The sequence below is a fragment of the Manis pentadactyla genome, chromosome 3 (assembly GCF_030020395.1).
Source record: "Manis pentadactyla isolate mManPen7 chromosome 3, mManPen7.hap1, whole genome shotgun sequence".
In the NCBI taxonomy this organism is placed as follows: domain Eukaryota; kingdom Metazoa; phylum Chordata; class Mammalia; order Pholidota; family Manidae; genus Manis; species Manis pentadactyla.
Genome location: NC_080021.1, coordinates 93,710,902 through 93,732,034, shown reverse-complemented (window position 1 = coordinate 93,732,034; position 21,133 = coordinate 93,710,902). Strand labels below are relative to the sequence as shown.

General features: G+C 36.0%; 1 protein-coding gene across 1 annotated transcript; it reads right to left on the bottom strand.

Annotated features, from left to right (window-relative positions):
- Positions 1-340: 340 nt before the first annotated feature.
- Positions 341-13,251, bottom strand: LOC118912360 (neuroepithelial cell-transforming gene 1 protein-like). The gene is made up of 10 exons (XM_036885333.2): positions 12,983-13,251; positions 7,739-7,846; positions 7,167-7,334; positions 6,701-6,763; positions 6,276-6,372; positions 6,061-6,137; positions 5,080-5,337; positions 4,470-4,640; positions 3,334-3,520; positions 341-2,201 (listed from the first exon to the last, which is right to left on the bottom strand). Exons 1-10 carry the CDS (start codon positions 13,073-13,075, stop codon positions 1,795-1,797), a joined length of 1,629 nt encoding a protein of 542 aa, XP_036741228.2. The 5' UTR covers positions 13,076-13,251; the 3' UTR covers positions 341-1,794.
- Positions 13,252-21,133: the final 7,882 nt, after the last annotated feature.

Sequence of the window (21,133 nt, the reverse complement as noted above, 5' to 3'; positions counted from 1 at the left end):
AAACTCAGAAACCTGAGATCCCTAAATTAAAGCTTTAAATTAGTGAAATCAAAATGCTTTGCTATTAGATTTACAAGTGATTACATCCAGAAAGTGGCTACATGTTCACCCATCTTCAATCTGATTGCTATTTCTGATTATACTGCTTTTGAAATGGTTTAGTAAGTCACAAAACTTGACTTTATTGAATCTTTCTCTTACTCACCAATGAATTTCAAAGGTATAAATATTTATGATTTTTAAACCCTTGTGAGGCTTGGCATGACCTCCTTTGCCATACCAACACGTTCTGGCACATATCTTCCAAACATCCACCAGCCAAGAAGCTTTTAAGGGCTGATTATGTGTGTGCTTTTTTAATTGTATAATTCATTTATACAGAGAAATCATTTGGCCTGATCTATTTACAATCTTTCTCCATTTTCACCTGTGCTGGTCAAATATAGTTCACAGCATAGTCAACATTTCCTTGAATGATGAACATTATAAGTCCGCCATGACACAGAGCATTTAGTCCTCCACTTAAAGACTATGATCTCATTTGAACAGTAACATTTTACAGTAAAACATTCATTACTATTTCCCTCTTATAAATAAATCCAACAAAATTGATATAATATGGTCAGATTTTCAACACACCTGCTTCTTTTCAAACTCATTATTTGCAGGTATTATAAACCAACACAAATAAAATTCACTTCCCTCAAGCCTTCTATAACTTACTATACACCCTCAAGTTTAGCTTGTATCTTCTTCTTGCATGTTCTAGCACAATCAGACATTTTTACCTTAAGACCAAACTACTCTCTTTTTCCCTCTTTTTTATGTATTAGCAGCCAACTGCCTCCCCTCTTGCTTTTCAGACAACACTAAAGCTCTCAACAAAACCCATAAGGTGGTTCTCTTTCAGTAGTCCGGAATACACCGAGTCAGTTCATGTGTGTTCACCACCTTGCAATGCTACACTGGAAAAATTGCAATTTTCTTCATTGGCTCAAAAACAGTATGGCTTGGTTTCAGTTGATAAAGGTAATATGATTTAAAAAACATATATATATATATATGCACATATGTACACATATTTGTCAAGGGGGAAAAACAAAGGCTACCAATCTGAAAAGGTGTCAAAGTAAAAAAAAATAAATAAAGCAAATACTAAAAACTACTTTATAATAAAAAAATTAAATAATTGGCAGGTTAAGTGAATGAAAATAAGGAATGTGTAGTGAAAAAAACTAATATAAAGTATTCCAGTTGATAAAATGGAAAATCTGTATAAAGTTTTATACTTTGTTTCAAAAGGAACTTATGTTTCAGTATGAATTCTAATGTATTACACACCTGTATTCTGTGTAGATTTTAGGAGCCAATGTTAAAATTTCAAATTCTGCACATGCAGTTTATCAAAGAAACACTGGTAAAATCCCAGTATTTGCAAAATTTTTAGGTTTGGTAGCTATTGTAAATATCACAATAGGCAGTTATTGGAAAGTCCTGATGAATTTAGAATGAAAAAGAAACCCATTCCATAAATATTTCATTTGATTAAAAATACCAGGCTTGCATGTTCCAAATTATTAGAATATATCTTGAAAAAGAAGGTTGCAGTTTTAACAGTAATCTGTATATGTATCTTTAGCTGCCATTAAAAAAAACAAAAAGAACCAAAACCCGAAAATGTTAAGATAGTATTAAGTAACCCTGCAACACTCCCATGCTCACTTTTCAAGAAAATCCAAACTGTATACATTTATAAATAAACAGACTCTGCACTGCTAATACACAGAACTTCCTTTATACTGAAGTCTCTTTCCGTTCGCCACCCAATGGAGATTTGTCCCTTGGCTTTGGGAAGCCAGGCTGTGCTCGGTGCGCTCTGACACTCTTCATGTCGTCTGTGGTGCACGCAGGGGAGACACACGCTGAAGCATCCCCATCAACTTCAACCTGAGTCACACTGGATGCTGTAGATTCCCTTCTCTGGGTTTTGACATTCCCAGCGGAGGGGTTGTTCTCGACGCACTCCTCATGGAGCTCAGGCAAACCCTGCAGCTCGGCTGGACTGGTGGCCTGCTGGAAAGGGGCTATGGCAGCTCGAATACAATTGAACCACTGCTGCTTGTGGAACACATCATTGGCTTGCAGAGTGTGAGACTGGCCTGGGGAGGGGTCTTGGAAGCGAACTCTAAATATATTTTTAGCTAGGAAAAGAAAAATTGGAAAAAAGAAAGGAAATCAGACTTAAAAGCAGTTTGTGTAGATGAAGTGGTCATATAATCTTAGTGTGGGTGCTGGAATTTCTGTACATGTACACTTGTTAGGTGGATGCATTAAATAAAGCCTTAGGACATTATTTATTAGATATACCTACTGGTGTCAGAGCACAACTTGATGACAGCAGCAGCTATAGGACAATGGAATCCTTTCATTTGTAATTTTCTGTGTGGACACAGAATTCTTTTTTATTTTCCCCATGCTGTACCTTCAGTCTGTGACTAATTTGTAACTGGAAGTTTGCACCTCTTTATCCCCTTCACCTATTTTGCCTACTACCCCACCCCACCAGGGCAACCACCTATTCTTTGTCTGAATGAGCCTATTTCTGTTTTGTCTGTTTTTCAGATGCTGTATGATGGAAGTGAAATCATATGCTATTTGTTTTTCTATTTTTTCACTAAGCACAATATCCTCTGGGTCCATATATGCTGTCACAAATGGCAAGATTTAATTCTTTTTTATGGCTGAGTTATTGCACATGTATCCACATCTTCCTCATTCATTCAACTATTGATGGACACATATCTTGGCTATTGTAAATAGTGCTGCAGTTAACATAGGGGTACACATGTCTCTTTTAATTAGTGTTTCTGTTTTCTTCAGTTAAGTATCCAGAGGTGGAGTTACTGGGTAATATGGTATGCCTCTCTGTAAGTGTTTGAGGAGCCTCCATGCTGTTTCCATGGATGCTGCACCAATTTACATTCTCACCAGCAGTGCACCACAATCTTGCCCATACTTGTTATTTGTTTGTTTTTTAATACTAGCCATTCTGACTAGTGTAAAGTGATATCTCATTGTGGTTTTGATTTGCACATCCCTGATGATTAGTGATGCTGAACATATTTCATGTGTCTGTTGGCCATCTGTACATCTTCAGAAAATGTCTATTCAGATTCTCATTTTTTAAATCAGATTTTTTTGAGGGGGGTTGAATTGTGTGAATTTTAAAATGTATCTTATATATTAATCTGAGAGAATTTTTAAAGATTAAAACTAAATTCACTTAGGTTCTGAGTTTGTTAATTTAAACAATTTTACAATTTGTATTTTTACCTTTATCTGAGCTGCCGAAAGCCCCTCGAAAGGACCCTCCCATTCTCACATCTCCATCCTGCAGGTCTTCTAAGACCAGCTCTTGGACGGGGATTGGTTGTCGGTAAACTTGGTAAGAGTGACGCTCATTTCGTGTAACGGGCCGAGTCAAAACCAAGATGTCTTGAAACAGGAAAATATAAAATTTCTGCAGAAATGAGAAACAAATACTTTCTATGTATGGAACCCTGTGATTTTACATGAGTGAAATTTAGACATGATTGATCTCATCACATTTATTTCATTCCCCTTGTAGATGACCACAGAAAGAGGAGGATTCTAAGGCTATGCATGTTCTGGATGCAGAGCCTGTCTAATCTCAGACTATAAAAACTTTTCATTGGCGTATGACATTAGCTGAGGTAGCAGCTGAGTAATCACTGCACCCCACAAAGGCCTAGCAGTAGGAACATGACTGGAAAGGCCAGGATTGTACACCAAAGTTTAATAACAAAGTAAGGATTTAAACAATGCAAGCTGGTAAAAATGTTAATGGTTCTGCTTTGCCCCACACAAATTTAAGCCTTTATAGAACAGCTGGGACTCAGAATATAAATCAGAGACATCAGATTTCATCTTTTTCCAAAAAGAACCTCAACTTATTAATCGTGCTTCTGAAAAGCAAGTAATGAAACAAAAAATACCACTCATGCTTATACTCAGCTCTGGCAGGTACTTTTTCAATTAAAATTCTAAAAGTAAGTTTGCTTCCAGTTAGTCTGCTGCAGAAATCTGGTTAGTAATGCTACAACTGCTTCCATCACTATCAACTCCTCAGAAAAATCTGACAGGTACGTTATTTTTTATGAAACATGGAACTAATAATTTATTCAGAAAAACTGCTAGTCAACTTGACTTATGCTCCAAAACTAAAAAATAAAATATTATTGATTCTTCAGAGACATCTAAGTTATTCTGTAAAGACAGAAACCAAATGTTTGCGTTATGAAAGCTGGTAACAAAGAACAAAAACCAGGAACCTTCTTTCACTATTTGATGAGTTTATTTTACAACCTGCTTCATAATCTATGTGGAAACAAACTAGGTGAGAAAGGGAAGCAATGGCTCATTTCCTATTAGCTCTAAGATACACTTACATGTCCATTTTTATTCTTCAGCTCCCCGTGGCAAAGCAATACTTTGCTTGCTTCAATTCGAGGATCCTTCTGCCTTTCATTCAGATACTCCAGTTTGTCGATGTAATACTGACATTCTGATTCTCCTTTCTTCAAGTTGATATCGGAGAGAACTCCTTGTATTATCAATATCTAAAAATTATCAAAAAACTGATGGAGCCTTTTCAGAATAATGTAGTCAGTGTCCCTACAGGGCTAAAACACCACATCAAAATGATAGAATTTTAAAGCTTGAAGGGACTCTTGAAATCAGTTAATTCAGGCAGTCCCTTCATTTTACAGATGAAGAAACAGTTTCAGCCTAATTAGGTACTTTGCCCAAAGTTCTCCAGGTCGCTAGTGGAAGTGGTAAGACCAGAATCCAGTCTTTTGATTACAATATAAATACAGATTGTGTCCTGCCTCTTTATTACAGTGTGTGGTGTACGAGCATATGGGGTGCTTAAAACATCCACCAAACACCTCCCGATGTTGAGTCACTATGCGTAATTGGGAGCAGCACTGCATAACTTTCTAGACAAGCTAATGTATAAATTTGGAAAACACAAGAATCATTAGTTGGACTACTTACAGCTTCCTGCAGAAGCTGAACATCAGGGTGGTCTTCTGGAGTATGTCTAAGAATTTCTTTTAACAGTAAAGGGTATTTGACTAGGCGACTTCGGGGATTATCGAGGAAGCTCCACAGATCTAGTTTTCGGCTGAAGGGAGACTCAAGACATCGCTGGAGAAAGTCCTGGACTCTTGGGTCCTGTTTCTTTCGGTCAAGAAGAGCTTTGGCTGCCAGCTGGTTACTACAGTAGCGTTTGTAGGCATTCAAGCCTGGCAACTGAAGAGTGACAAGAGAAAACAAAGTACGGTAAGTTCCTGCTATGGTCAGTCCATTAGTAAGCTTGTGAACATGAAACATAAAGCTCACAGCTGTTCTGGAAAGCTCCGACAAGCTATGAGCATTGTCCTGCAGGTGATATTAGGGAGAGTAGAGTATTCTGGGCCAACACCAAACACCCTTTTCTAATTTCCCTAATTTAGCTAAATTCAACCAAACACTCATGACTTTTACTTTCCCCAACTAGTTAGATGCTAGTCTTCTCTTGTCCCAGGACACTGTAGCCTTCCTGTATCACCTTCATCACCAACCTTCAGACTTTTTCTTTACTGGACTATCCCTCACTAGATTATTCATGTAGAGACTGCCTTTTATCTTTCAGTTCCCAGTGATCCCTCCCACAACAGTGCCAAGCATCTGGCAGGCACTCAAATATTAATTGAAGGAATGAAACAGAAAATTAATTGCATATAATGTAAGAACTCTGTACAAGGAGGAACATATTTTTAAAACAAAACTGTATCATTCATCATCATTCATCAAGTAGGTTTTTAAACAGAGACTGTAAGTTCTTATAGCTACAAAAATTTCTTCAATTTTAATGCCTTGTTTATCTCTTTTTATAATCCAGTTCCTGGATCAAGTGGTTCTGATACTCATTACAATGACAAGTGTGGCATGTACTTGTGAAAAACTATCTGGAGTAAAATACTCACTACATACCCAGTTCACAAGAATGTGACCAATCTGCTCCACTCTCCCATCAGGCTTGGTTGCTTCTCCTATTCTTGCCAACAAATCTAAAGCATGAAAAAGCAGAAATACCAAGAACAGGTTTATTTTAAAAATAATTCAGCACTAAATTAGAAGTTTAGATTTAAACTTATTTGTATTCCTGCTGTTCAAGATTCTAAAGAAAATTAAGTAGCGTATCTCACCTTCATGCAAAGGTATGTAAGCATCCAAGTCACCAAATATATGTGTGAGTTCCTCTTCTGACATGATAGACAACTTTAACATGGGGTCGTGGTATGCCTACCAGAGGGGGAGAAATGCGTCACACAGAGATCAAGCAAAGAAGATATTATGAGAGATCTGTACTTGAATGTAAGTTTGAGGAACTATACAAACGTCACTGTGGATTCTACTGTAAAACATTGAAGAAATTAAAGTATATGTTTGCTAATCCCCCTAAAAGATGCTCTCACTGACATTCATATTTGAAGATGTGTCTAATAAAGCTCATGTAAAAAAAAAGTATTTACTAGTAGATATTTTATGCTTCTAAAAAGAAAACTATGTTAGAATTTGTTAAATATAATTCCTAAAAAGCAGAGTGTATGATAAAAAGTTATACACTGACCTTTCTTGCAAGTTTGAGATCTTCAATTAAGTCCTGTTCACCTCGGGCCATTTCATATATTGCCTAAAAAAAATGAAGCCAATATCATAGGTCACCATCCCTTCCTCTGAGAAAGGAAAATTATGTACAATTGATATTCACCATTATTTAACTGATGTTTCAAACAGTCCTTTTTAAAGTGTCTCAGTCTGAAAACTAAAATTCAGAATGGAGTCTCAATGTTTTTTATAGTGCCCTATGTTTTATAACTTTACCCCATCAAGAGTTCAATCCGATGAACCCCACCAATCACAAAGTGTTGCTTAGTGTGTATTAAGAATTAATGTCGAATACAAAAATGCAAGTTGATTTTGCCTTAGGCATTAGTTTCCTAATCTTCTAGCAAAACACCTATTTGAAAAACAGGTACTATTTTTTTTTTAGTATAAGCCTATATATATGGTCTCACTACTGAATGGCAGCTTACCTCCTGACGTTTGATTTCTTGGGCAGTTAAAGACTCTTTCATGTTGACATCTAACGTCTCTGACCACAGGACGCTACTTCTCCTTTTGGCAGGTGTTGGGACTTTCGACCTGCGTGATGACTTTTGGGCAGAGGCTGGGGATCTGCTGTCACCATGACGTGTAAATGGCTTAACAGAAGAATAAAAGAGGTGAAGAAAAGAGAAAGGCTTTGGAGGACACTGTAATTACTCTTTATTTCTTAAAAAAAAAAAAGACAAATTAGAAAACAAAATTCAGAGAATTTCTCTAGGCATTTATCCAAGCTTCAATCTATCATTGTAAAATATTATCAGCCAAAACTACTTTTTAGAAATAAAAGCTATCCAAGATCATGCTTTGATAGAAGATGTAAACTAATATAGTGAGATTAGATATTGTTCTGGTATTTATTACCAGCATATTCCAAAGGGAAATTTATGCTTAGTAAGAGTGCAAACTGGTTTGTACACCTCAAGGAAAAAATACCAAATTTAGGCTTTTAGAAAAAAGCCTCCTTACTACATTACTCACCGCCAGCCCCACTCCCCCTTACCTGTACTCCATGACCAAAACATCTGGCTGCTCCATTTCTCACAGGAGAGATTAAATTTGCCAAGGATGTACCTCGAGTTAAAGGTCGAACTCGTTTATTGCTTGGTTCCTGTAAAAACAAAATCAGGTTATATAAATGTGTGTTTAGGTATAATGATTTTAAACAAGTTTGGACAAAATTGAGCCCTCTCAAAAGCTAGTATTTACATATTGTAAAGTATAGAACTTTGTGGGGTTCTGAAAACGAATGTTTTCTTCACTGTTATAATACTAAAAACACTACTGAGTAGCAATAATGTATAAAAAAATAAATGGTGCAAGAAATTCCAGTTAAATACCAGAGTATCACTGAGAACATACCAAAAATTATCATTAAACATGAGAAAAACTAAAATTAAAGAAATGACCTTCTAGAACACTATAGACCTTTTAAGTTTAACATAGAGAGTAACTTTTAAAAAACCACACTATTATGAAAAATTTCAAACGTACACAAAAGTGGGGAAGAGCAGAATGGATCCCATGCACTTATCATTCAGCTTCAATAGTTTCTGGTGAAATAATCTGTTTCATCTCTGCCCCTGGTGGAGTATTTTAAAGCAAATCCTAGACATGATATAATTTCATTCTTAAATACTTCAGTCAGAGACTAGTGTTTAATTGCACACGTCTGGTGGAATGGTCAATTCTGAAGGCAGGGAGGACCCTGTCGTGGGAAGTGTTCTGCAGGGAAGGACGGTGGCCAAGGGAGTGCTCAGGAGTCCGGACGGCTGGGCTTCAGCCCTGGTTCCAGCACTTGCAAGGAAACACCCTTGGACTCCATTTTCTCCCCTGTAGGAAGGAGTGAGTACTGAAACTTCTCTTTTGAAGTTGTTCTGAACATTAAATAAGTTATGCTGAAAGGGCTCAGAACAGTGCTTGGAACACAGGATGTGATAGCTGTTTGCTAAATTTAAAGTTTCTTAGGAATTATCCCCACTTCCCAGTAAGGGTTGGGATTTATAAATAATTAGAGTCTCACTTATACATCTAACTCATTAACTTAACACAAATTCAGAGTAGTTATAATTCTATATGTACTGTTTCAAAAATAATAGTAGTATAGCAAACATCACTTATTGTTCAAGGATCTCAAACTTTACAAACTGCGTTATTCTTCTCTTACTGGTAGGAAAATGGAGGTATACCATTACATGACTCATATAGCTATTGAAATCAAGAAGGCTGATCATAAAAGAGTCCTATGTTTATAATGTTTGTGCAGTAAAGTTATTTGTTTGTATTTGATGCCTTTGACAACTGTGGCATTCTTGAAAAAATTATTTTGATGAGACTTCAGAAGGACATATAATTAAAAATTGCATTAAAATTACCATTTAAAAGTAAAAACTACCATTTAAAAATGACAGATGACACATTTTTTTTTCTCAAACTTCTTTGATATGACTAATGTCACATAAAAAAGTGAGCAAGGGTGAGGAAACTGAGTAAAAATAATCCTCTTAGAATAACTTAAGAATAAACTGGCAGAAAGAGTTAACATTCTCTGGAAAGAGACTTAAGTGACTTGATTACTCAAAGAAGCAATAGGCTCATTAAAGCTCCTCAGGGTATACAGACATATCAGAAAAGACTGACCTACAATGTAAGGAGACTTTTGAAGATAACCAGAGAATTCAGGCCTTTGAAGACTTAAGAGGCAGAGCACTAGACCAACCCACCTCTGCCAAAATAATTAACTCCAGAGTAACACTTTGAATATAAAGCCACTAAAGTGCAAATGTTAAACGGACTGAGAAATAAACCTTCAAGATATACAGTAAAAATGCACACTGGCCAGAGACATGTGTGATTGCCTTTATAACACACATCTGTGCAAGCCTGGGGTGACACATGCATGGGCAGAAGGTCCAGTATGAGGCATTCCTTTCTGTTCAGTAAAGACAGTACAGAGTCCTCTGGATGAATGGAGATGCAATTACCTCACAAAGGAAGACAGGCCAATATTAACTAGAAACAAAGCAGTTGTCAGAAAGTTGTGTTCCGCTTTTTGCTTTTTGTAAACAGGTTAATTTCTCTTCCCTGTTTAAAGCCTAAGAAATTTGACTTCCTAGTACATCACAAAACATTTAATTTCAATTTAAAAGTCTTTGGAAAGGTACTCTTCCCACCGAATTTGAAAGGAAAAAAGTTAGTTTAGCTGGGAGGAAAGGAATTTTTGAAATCCTTACCTTTATAGGATCAGATATTTACAACTAATACCCTGTAACTCGAAATTATCTGATATTTAAAATTAAAACTACAGAATTTAGATTGAGATAATTAAACGTAAATATATTTAAAGCACCTTTCTGAAACTAATAAAGATTTTGTTTATGTAGCCTCCCTAGGGTGGCAGGATATTATGTTCACTAGTATTTGTTGTTTAAATATGTTCTGTATTTAACCTTTAGAAATTCATCTATACTCTCACTTCTTCACAAGGTATGTTATTCTTAAAGAGTTCTAGTCTAAAATGTCTTCGTAAGAGCAACCGGCTAGCTCAGTCTGTAGACCTTAAAATGTCTTGGTAGGAAAGTATGGTACTAAGGTGGGAAATACAGGGCTTGGGGTGGAGGACACCTTTGTACTTTTCACATATGCTTTTGGGGATCCAATACTAACTTTATTGCTTTACTAACAGGATTTGTGTGCAGAATGTTTGCCAGACACAACACAAACTTTTCAGAAGTAAGAAAGATTTTAATGAATAACATAAAAAGTGTGATTAAAATATAACGGTGTTAATACTGGATATGGTTCACTACCAATTCAGGATGCATATACACTATTTGAGAAAAAATATACAGAAAGCTTTTGTGGGAAAGTGATATGGATTAATATTCATGGATCACCTATAAGGTTGGGTCAAAAATTTCTCACTTCTGCAATACAGGTTAGGATTTGGCCCATGTGAGCTACAACCAAAAGCAGTTTTTCTGTAGAGGATCAGCTGGACCATTTAAATCATCTTGGTTTGGTTATTAAGAACCTAAACATTGCACTGTCACCAAACACACTTTAAAGACAAAGTTCTTTGAGAGCTGGTGTTGCACCCACATCTGCTGGGTCGTCAACCCAGTGTTTGGAGGTGATGTAGGGAAGAGAGACCCATCCTACTGTCACCCAACTGGGGCTCCCATAATGGTGTTGCTAGTGTTTATTTTGTTGTGAAGTGTTGTTAACAGTGTTATGATGCATACACGCAGCCTAAAGAATGAGTGCAGTTTGTAAAACTATAGTTTCCTCAAAAGACAATCTGGAAATCTATGAGGATAAACACAGAATAAGCCAACAAGAGTTACATGTTCAAGGGACTTTCTATTGTAGGTAACCTTTCAACAGGGCTAAAGTTCACTTAGATGAGAACAAACCTCAACACCCGCTAATATAAATTCATATTGTTTATTTTGCTTATTAGCTTTTAACCAGACTATCTGGGTTTAGCTAGGCAATCACATGATTATAGGCACTCTGTCTTTAGACCAAGTTTTTAATCAATCTATTTATTTTACTAATCCACTTGTAGTCAGATTTATGTCTTGAAATAGTTTTCTGGATATCTATAAACAGAAAGTGGTTAGAATCAATTTGAAGACTTTCACTGGTACTACCTTTGCAGATAAAAGCAACAACATGGAAAAATTCTGCTGTGCGCTTAGTTTCTTTCTTTTTTAAGTTTTTCTCAACTAGTAATGGCACGTAAGAGGATATGTTTTAGGAGGGTCTCCCTTATAGTAAGCCAAATCAAGACACTTAAAAAAAATAGTATTTGTCAGTTTGTTTGGATTACTGGATGAATAATCTCCTCTGACTGGCAAGAACTCTAAAATGAGAAGAATGAAAAGAAAAACTTATTTATAAAAAGATACAAATGAGTTGTGATCACATAGGATTTCTTCCCTTTCTACTTAGTAATAGAAACAGTCAAATTTAGTTATTTATTTATGTTCCATTGCTAGTACTAAAAACCTGACAACATTCCTGGTGTTTATAATTTTTGGAATAAAGGTGCGCCACAAACATGACCAGTGTCTGATACCGAACATAAAAGACTAATTCTTGATGGTACAAAAGATGATCAGTTTCAGTATTTACAATGCAAAGTAGGACTTGCTCTACTCAAAGGAAATGCTTATATATTTTGAGAAAATTGAAACATAGAAGCAAAAGCTAAAATGAAACAGAGAAAAAAAAAAACCAAAGCTAAGCCACAGCAAATGAAAGCATACCTCCTAAAGATGGCACCTATTTTAACTACCAAAATGTGTATGTATGACACACAGCGCCGCTGAGGTATACAATAAGGTGCACATATTTAAAACATATAATTAGATAAGTTTTGATATATGCATACAGCCACAAAACCATCAGTACAATCAAAACAGGAAGTATATAGTTAATTGAATAAAGGAACACTTTCGATCTATCATGTAAGTGATAATATAGTATACACTATAGAGTATTTGCAGTAGGAAGTATATATGTTGTACTATGCGGTATAAATAAAATTACCCATGTAGTGTTAAATATTAATTATCAAATTCAAAAAATGGCATAAAAATCATGACTTATTTTGATAAATGTTCATAAAGACCTTTAAAAACCACAATGACTTCACAGACAAAGCAAATAAGGTAGAAGCCCCCTAAATAATAATGATTTGTTGGTTTAAATATTTTAACATATTTTTCATTCTGAAGAAAAAGAAAGTCATACACAATGAAAGCATTAGATGTGGAAAGGAAAATAAAAAAGAGCACTAGGTCAGACAGCACTTTAGGGGCAATTTGTTCACTGACTTGCAAGGAAGGGACTCGTTTTCCTCTCACTTTGTAAAGCAGTTCCCAAGACCAGGTAATAAAAATGAAAGTTAAAGTAAGCCACAACTATATTAAAGACCAGAAATGGGACCAATTTAATCAAACTGAGCAGCATAAACAGGTAAAATATTTTTCTTTTTGTATAAAGTTTATGTATACTCAAGCTATGCTATGTATAGACACCTATCTATACCATAGTTCTTAGACTCACACCATAGTTCCTAAACACATTTCAAGCTTGTATGTAAACCAAAGCCGTATATTTTAACACTCAGTAAGATCAAAAGTGTAATATTAGATTGTTATTAAATTGCTAAACATCTTAAAAGTTCCGTGGAGTTAGAAAACATTCCTCTGGCTTCATTTTTCTCTGAAAGTCTTACCTCTTGTTCTCTGAAGGACTGGTTATTAACATCGAGGACTCGTATAGTCCTTTTAATAGGTAGGAGACCTCCAATCTCATCGTGCGCCACCATGCTTTACCAAGCATCCCTTAAAATCTTGGGAGTTCAGCAATGTCCAAGTCAGCCCTATAGCGGAGCACTGCACAGGCACACGGGCTTTTCTTTCCAGGGCTCGGCCACCCGGGGAAGCCATTTGCTCTGCCGCATACTTGCGGCGGAGTTAACAGCTTCTGAGAGCAGTGGGGAGAAAGCACTCAGCCCTCAGAGCTCTGTGGGCGGGGCCAACTGCGGACTAGGGGGCGGGCACCTAAGGGGCACGTGACTCCGGTTAAGTGACAGCTGGACACACCTAGGCTTAGTTTGCACAGTGCAAGAGAAAGCCCTTTAGCAAGAGGTTTGGAATTTCTATAGTAAAAAAGATGGGAAAAGGAAACTGGGTTAATGCACGGCTTTTCCTGATTTAAAAAGCACTCCCAGAAGGAGACTGAATTCTTATCTATGTACCTAACTCTTAGTACTTGATCACAGGGGTACTTTCTCTGTAAAACCCTATTACCCAGGAAAGGAATTTAGTGCAGACAACTTGACAACTTTAAGAAAATCATAATTCAGAGCCAAATGAGTGTATACACTAAAGAAGAGCCTAATTATCCAGGCACCTTGCTTTTATTTACGTAAATGCAAGCATATTCACGATTGTAAAATCATCACAAACTGGTTCCCACTATCTTTTCTTAAGATTAGCAGAGTAAATGCAGTAGCCATACTTCAGTTAACTATTCCCTGAAGTATATATCTTCCATAGGGCTATGGGTAAAGTATAATGGGGCTACCATATCAGATTTGAAGGTTCAGAATTTCTAAGATTTCTTGAAGGCCGAGATTTTTTCTGTATGTTTTAAAAACCTGGTATGTGTATAATAGATGTTTTATAAAATAAATGTATAAAAGGTGATTTCTATCCTAAAAATGACTAACAGGATGCCTTGCTATTTTGAATTAATGGATCCTGATGTAATCCTTAAAGGGTTAAAATGCCTACTTAAAAGTCTTACATTTTCTAGGTGAAGAAATAAGGTTTGCAGACATGAAGTGACCTCCCCAAAGTCACATACTAGTGACAGTCTCTAAATTTCTGGTCTAATTCATTTTCTCTATGGAAAAACACAATTTCTGTTGGATTGGTAGAACTGCTCCACAGATTTTCTTCTTTAACAGAAAGAAAAAAATCTATTTTACTTTGAAAGGCAGAATTTTATTAACTATATACTACTATGAATGATATGATGCCAGTAATTTTCAAAATCATCTCCATTCTTAGGATTTATTAGGACCAGAGAAATCTATGGAGAAGGCACTAGTCTAGATGCTGTGGGCAATCCAAAAAATAGGTTTCATACCTGCTCCCCAGGTGCTAGTAGACTACTGTGTAAAGGCAGGCCACACACAGAGATAACTAACACAAGACAGCTTCTGAGAACACCAAAGTAAGTTGTATAGCTGGCAGTGCTACAGGAGTTAGGAGAAACCACTTCTGGTGGTCCTCTCAGAGGAGCTGCAGTTGGGAACGATGTTAAGGAAGAGGCTGTAAGACAGTATGTCAGTGGTGGCCACGTTTTGTTTTTCATAGGTCTGATCAAGGGAAAAGTGTAAGGCACTCCCAAAGGAGGATGAGGGAGAAAGCTCACGGTGGGAGGCTGGGAGCTATGGGCAAAGACAGCTGAGCAGAGGGCTTTGTTGAGTAGGTGAGAAAAACAATGAAAGTTATGTTTTAAGCTGTGTTGAGATGGTTTAAAAGATGACTGGAAACATAATGCACAAATCACAATCAGGTGGTATCAGGAGTCTTGCCTAAGGTAGGGAAAAGGATATATAGGCAAGGAGTCAGAAATGCCTACCTTAAAGTTAGGAGGGTTAGTGTGACTGCAAATAAAGAAATGAGGAGGAACAAGCTGTGAAAGGGAATTCTGAGTTTCATTTTAGGTACTGAGTCTGAGGTGGTGAAAGATCACACAAATGAAAACACTGAGCTAGTACCTGGAAATGCTGGAAGAGGTCAGAGGGCAGATTTCAACTGGGGAGTCAGACACACAGGGATCAGAACTGAAGCTTTGGGAGAGAATGACATGCCTGGGAGAGGAAATCTGGATACTTTCTTCTTTTGAATAGAGGTCCAAAGATCAAACTTTGCAGAAATGCTGAGGGAAAAAGAATTTTGTAAAAGCAACAATCAAAAGGAAAGAAACAAGGCAAGGGTGCCAAGAGAAGAGAAGGTGTTAATTACAGAAAAACGGTTAAGAATGGTAAGAACAGGTTTCTGGGTTTAGTGATTTCAAGGGTAATGAAGACCTCATGTGTGCCACTTCAGTGGAATAAAGATAGAAGATAAATTATAGAGGTTGAGGAGTGAATAGAGCATAATTAGTAGTGGGCACACACTGTTTATAATGACAAATCTGTAAAAGACAATTTACTAGGGTTTGCAGGACAGTGTGACTTCTTGCAGGAAGGGCCAAAGCTGCCCTTCTGTAAATACCAATGTATCATTTAGAAAGCTGTAGCCAGCACCTGAAACAGCAGTAATGAACATGGGATGTTTAGTTCACCTGAGTGATGAGCCTGAGAGAACCTTGACTCTAACAATATTCCATGAAAGCAGAGGGCTGAAAGGACCTTTGAGATCATGAACTCATTCTCCTCAGTTTTCCTAAGTGGAAATTGAAGGACAGTAGTTAAAAAAAAGGGAAATTTGAGTTCTTACTTCATGGTTTATGCATATTATCTTATTTAACCAACTTTATGCAGTATGTATTATTACCTCCATTTTACAGATGGAGGAAACAGGAACTCAGAAAGTTTAATGAACTTTCCCAAAGTTGCATGGTTAATCAATGGACAGGTTTGAATCTGGTCTGCTCAACTCCTATTACAACATACCTTCCAGATGAGCCAATAAACGTAACACCTTTAGCACAGTTTGGTACATGCTCACTGCTTGGTCAATGCTAGGTGTTGCCCTATGAGTTAGGAGTAGAGCTAGGTTTAAAACCTGAGTTTCCTCGTCTCAGGCTACAGTTTGGTAAATAATTTCCAGCATTTTACAGAGAAGGAAACCTTAAAAAAAGTTGACATTACTTGCCTTATAACCTTTTTATAACAGAGCTGATAAATAAAAAGGGAATAATAAAATAGATCAGTTGCTTAAATGTTACAAGAGATCCTATTTCAACTGGTGGTTTACTTTAATGATCATGTAACAGCAACCACTTATATGACTTACAAATACTACAGATGGCAAAATTGGAAGCATAAACTGGGTGTCTTTTCTTTGTGCAGAAAACATAGAATTTATAAACTTAAAAATTTAACTGAGTCATGTAAAAATAATAATGCAGTTGTGTAAAAGATAATCAAATGTTTGGTAAAATGACTGGTTTCCAACGACCAGGTTTGGTTACAGTCTCTGTTCATCTACTTGTATGAGCCTTCAATGCTTTCTTTCCTAAAGTAGGAACAAGGTAAAGGGAAAGAAGATAACATTGTTTCCCTTCTCTATAGAAAAGGACTGTATTTTTTTTTTTACGTCTTACGTTTTTTTCTCCTTTTAATGTGAAGTTAGAATTCTGGAATTTAGAAATAAATTAAAGCTGAAGAATAGTCATTACTTTGTTTCATTTAGACATTACTTGTTTTTATTTACTCTCATCTGGAACAGATACAAGGAACTGTAAATTAGGCTAGGAAAGCCATTCCAGTAAAGAGTAACAAAATCTACGTTCTCTGCTGCCCTCTATACAGGATATTGTGAAATGCAATTGCCAAGGAGCTTTTTTCAACTTTATAGTTATGATAGTAAGATGATTACATAAAAAACTCATAATCATAGAGAAGTATGGATAACAGTATAATTTGTATCTTTAGCCCTTGTTTTGTATTACTAAATTAAATGTATATTTAAAAACCACACATGTGTATGAAAAAATTCTACAGTTCACAAGTATTTTAAGGGCTTTTTGTAAATATAAGAAAACTATGTTTCTCTTTAAAACCCTAGGGTTCAAGATTACAAATTACTGCTCTATATCTCACTAAAAATAGGTTGGTTGAATAGAATTGCAAGTTTTACTAAAAAAGGAAGCATTGACTGAAAAATGAACAAAATGGAACTTCTGAGGAACCGGAGTTCCCAAATATATCTAAGTTAAAAACAACAGAAAATGTAGTTGTATTTGGACTAGATGAGTACAAAAGAAGTTAGTAATGAAGTTATGTGTGGATTTGAGTTTTTAAAAACATGAGTGTTTCCAAGCTTCACAGAGAATTTGGTTTAGGAAAAGATCAATTCAGATAAATTCAATACTATTAGAAATAATAATAGTCCCTGCAAGACGTAGTAGATTCTGATCAGGGAGTGAACCATACTCACTATAGACATCTCCACTTCACTGTTCCAAGCAAAATAAGAAAAGGACGGAGAAATAAAGTTGTTGGTGTTTGGGAGCCTGTAGTTTACATGGAGAGAGACTATTCTGCCTTCAAGCCTTCCTTCCCTTAGGGATTCTTGAGAGATGAGAGGGCCAGGGACCAATGGCAGGGCCCCTACATTGAGTTTCTGGCTCTGCTATTATGAGGATAGAGAGGAGACTGGGGATATGGCCTTGCTGGGATGGTTGCTGCAGGGTAGGCAAAGAGCAGCATGTGTTGGAAGGCTGGACAGCATGCTACTTGCTAGACGTCATCCAAAATATGTGGCTAATCTCACAAGGGCCTACCAATACCCGGGTGTTCCACAGGAATGGATCCCCCATCAGCAGGGTTTGGTGGAGTCATTGCTCTCATTGATCCATGCAGGACAAGTTGGAACAGAAGTTACAGCCAACAATGAAAAGGATCACTAGTCTCATTTAGTCAAGTAAAGAGACTTTATCCTATTTCTCAGTCCTCTCTCCTTGCCTAACAACCTGCAGAAGCCTCGGCCTCAAGGAGATGGGAAGGAAATGTATGCAAACGATAGGATACATGTCTCCCCTACAAATTGCTAGTACAGACAAACATAATCTATGGCCCCCACTAGAAAGTAAGCTCCATGAGGTCAAAGACTATTTTGTTCTCTGTGGCTGGCACATAGTGGGAGCTCAATATCACAGGAATGAATGAGTAAATGAGTGAATGAAGACCCAATGTGCTGGGGAGCTGAGAAGAAGACCTATGAATCAAGTTTGAGATTAAAATTTTATCATTAAATACAGAAAACAGAAGCTTAGAATGGTTATATGATCTACACAAAGTCACACAACTAACTAAAAAAGTCCAAAAATGAATTTGTAACCTCTAAGCAGTGTTTAATGGTGCTAGCATAATTTCATTTGATTTATGGCTTATTTTATATTAGTTAACAGAACAAATAGAAGGAGATGTTAAAAGAAATATAATATCCCCAGAAAGCTATTATAGAGATAATATATTAAAATATAATGGTCAAAATGAAAATGTCAATAGTTAGCCTAAATAGCAGAATAGATATTAATGAGAAATTACCAAGGTAGAAGATAGTTGAGGAATTCTCCCAGAGAATAGCATAAAAGACTTAAGAGGTGGAAGGAATAAAAGAGTTAACATAAAATAATTCCACATGCTCCAAAATCTTGCTAATACAAGTTCTAGAAATAAAGATTAGATATTAAGAAGGTGAAAATAATCTAACAAACGAGAATAATTCATAAGGCTGAAATAAATATGACTCTTTAGATTAAGATAGTCCAAAGAATGCCTACCAGGATAAACAATTTAACAAAAAAGTCTGACTATAAGAATATTAGATAAACAATCCCAGAGAGACAAAAGCAAAAGACTGGAAAAAACTGCAATATGCAGAATAGAGCAGGTGTTAATATCCATACTCCAAAAAGAACTCAAATTGTTTTTTCCCCTTTTTATTCCATTTAAAAATTGTGAGGAAACACATGTAACATACAAGTGACCATTTTAAAGGGTACAGTACTGTAGGGTTCAGAGGTATTAAGTATGTGCATGTTGTCATACAAGTATATCCACTACTCTTCTCCAGAATTTTTGACATCTTCTCAAAACTGAAACTCTGTACCCATTACTCCCCATCTTCCCCACCCCTCAGTCCTTGGTAACCACCACTCTATTTTCTGTCTCTATGGATTTGACTATTCTAAGTACTTCATATAAGAGGAATCATATGTTTTTCCTTTTGTGTCTGGCTTACTGCACTTAGTGTAATGTTTTCAAGGTTCATCCACATTGTTGCTTATATCAGAATCTTATTCCTTTTCAAGGCTGAATAATATTCCAATGTATGTATATACCACCTCTTGTTTATCCATGAGGAATTTTCTCTCTATTCCTAGTTTGTTGGATTTTTTTAATCATGAAAGGATATTTTGATTTTTGTTTATTGCTTTTTCTGCATCAATTGAAATAACCATTTTCCTCCCTCCCTTCCTTAATTCTGTTAATGTGGTGTTATTACATTGACTGGTTTTCATTTGTTGAGCCATCCTTGCATGCCAGGAATAAACCTTACTTGGTCACTGTATATAATCCTGCTTAATATGTTGCTGCAACTATTTTACCAGTATTTTGTTGAAAACTTTTGTATATATACTCAGAAGAGATGTTGGTTTGTAGTTTCCTTTTCTTGTAGTATCTTTGTCTGGCTTTGGTGTCTGGGTAATGCTGGCCTCATAGAATGAGTTAAGAAATGCTCTTCCTCTTCAAGTTTTTGGGAGAATTTGAGGATTGGTGTTAATTCTTCTTTAAGTATTTGGTAGACTCCACCAGTGTAACCATCTTCTCAAGGTCTTTTTGTTGTTTTGGGATGTTTTTGATTATGTATCCAATCTCTTTACTAGTTCTAGGTACATTCAGATTTTCTCCATGATTCAGTTTTGGCAGGTTGTGCATTTCTAGGAATTTGTTCACTTCAGCTAAGTTATCTAATCTGCTAGTATAAAACTGTTCACAGTACTCTCTTATAATACCTTTTATTTCTGTAAATTGGTATTAATATGTCCATTTGCATTTCTGATTTTAGCAATTTGAGTCTTTCTTTTTCTTTCTTAGTCAACTGACCTGTCACTTTTATTGATCTTTTCAAAGCACTGATTTTGGTTTCATTGATCTTCCTCTATTGTTGTTCTACTTCCCATTTTAATTATGTCTGCTCTGATCTTCATTCTTCTTTCTGCTAGCTTTGAGTTTAGCTTGTTCATCTTCTAGATACTCAAAGTGTTAAGTTGTTGACTTGAGATTTTTTAAATGTAAACATTTATAGTTACAAATTTCCCTCCGAGCACTGCTTCCACTGCATCTCATTAGTTTTGGAATGTTGTGTTTCCATTTTCATTTGTCTCAAGGTATTGTCTAATTTCCCTTGTGACTTATTCTTTGACCTACTGGTTGTTTAGTAGGGTGTTGAATTTTCCAGTTTTCCTTCTGTTATTGGTTTCTAGTTTCATTCCAGTGTGATCAGGAGAAAACTGTGTAAGTTAAGTCTTTTCAAACTCATAAACTCACTTGATTTGTAACCTACCATATGGTCTATCCTGGAGAATGTTCTATGTGCAATTTAGAAAAATGTATATTCTCCTGCTGTTGGTTAGAGTGATCTGTATATGTCTCTTATTCAATTGGTTTATGGTGTTGTTCAAGTCCTCTATTTTTTTTACTGCTTTTCTGCTAGTTGTCATCATAACAACTGGAAAAAATTGAAAAGATGAATACAATTCAGAGTTGACAAGAGTGTAGGATATGTTTACTATCATAACCTGATGGAGATGTGTAAATTTATCAAACGTTTTGAAAGGCAAATGAACAGTATTATCCAAACTGAAATTTGCAACAGAGCAATTCCACTTCTAGGTATCTATATTAGAAACATGAATATGGTCCCAAATGGTCCCTCCTTCATGACCAAGGAGGAGGTACATTATAGCATTATTTTTAATGTCAGAAAAAAGAGAAAATACACTAAAATAAAGATCCATTCTTTTGAAGGACTGATAAAGTAGATTATGGTACTTGAATACTATGGAATATTATATTGCAATCAAAGAGGAATGTGTTAGATCTCTATGTATTGATAAGAGATAAAGAGAAAAA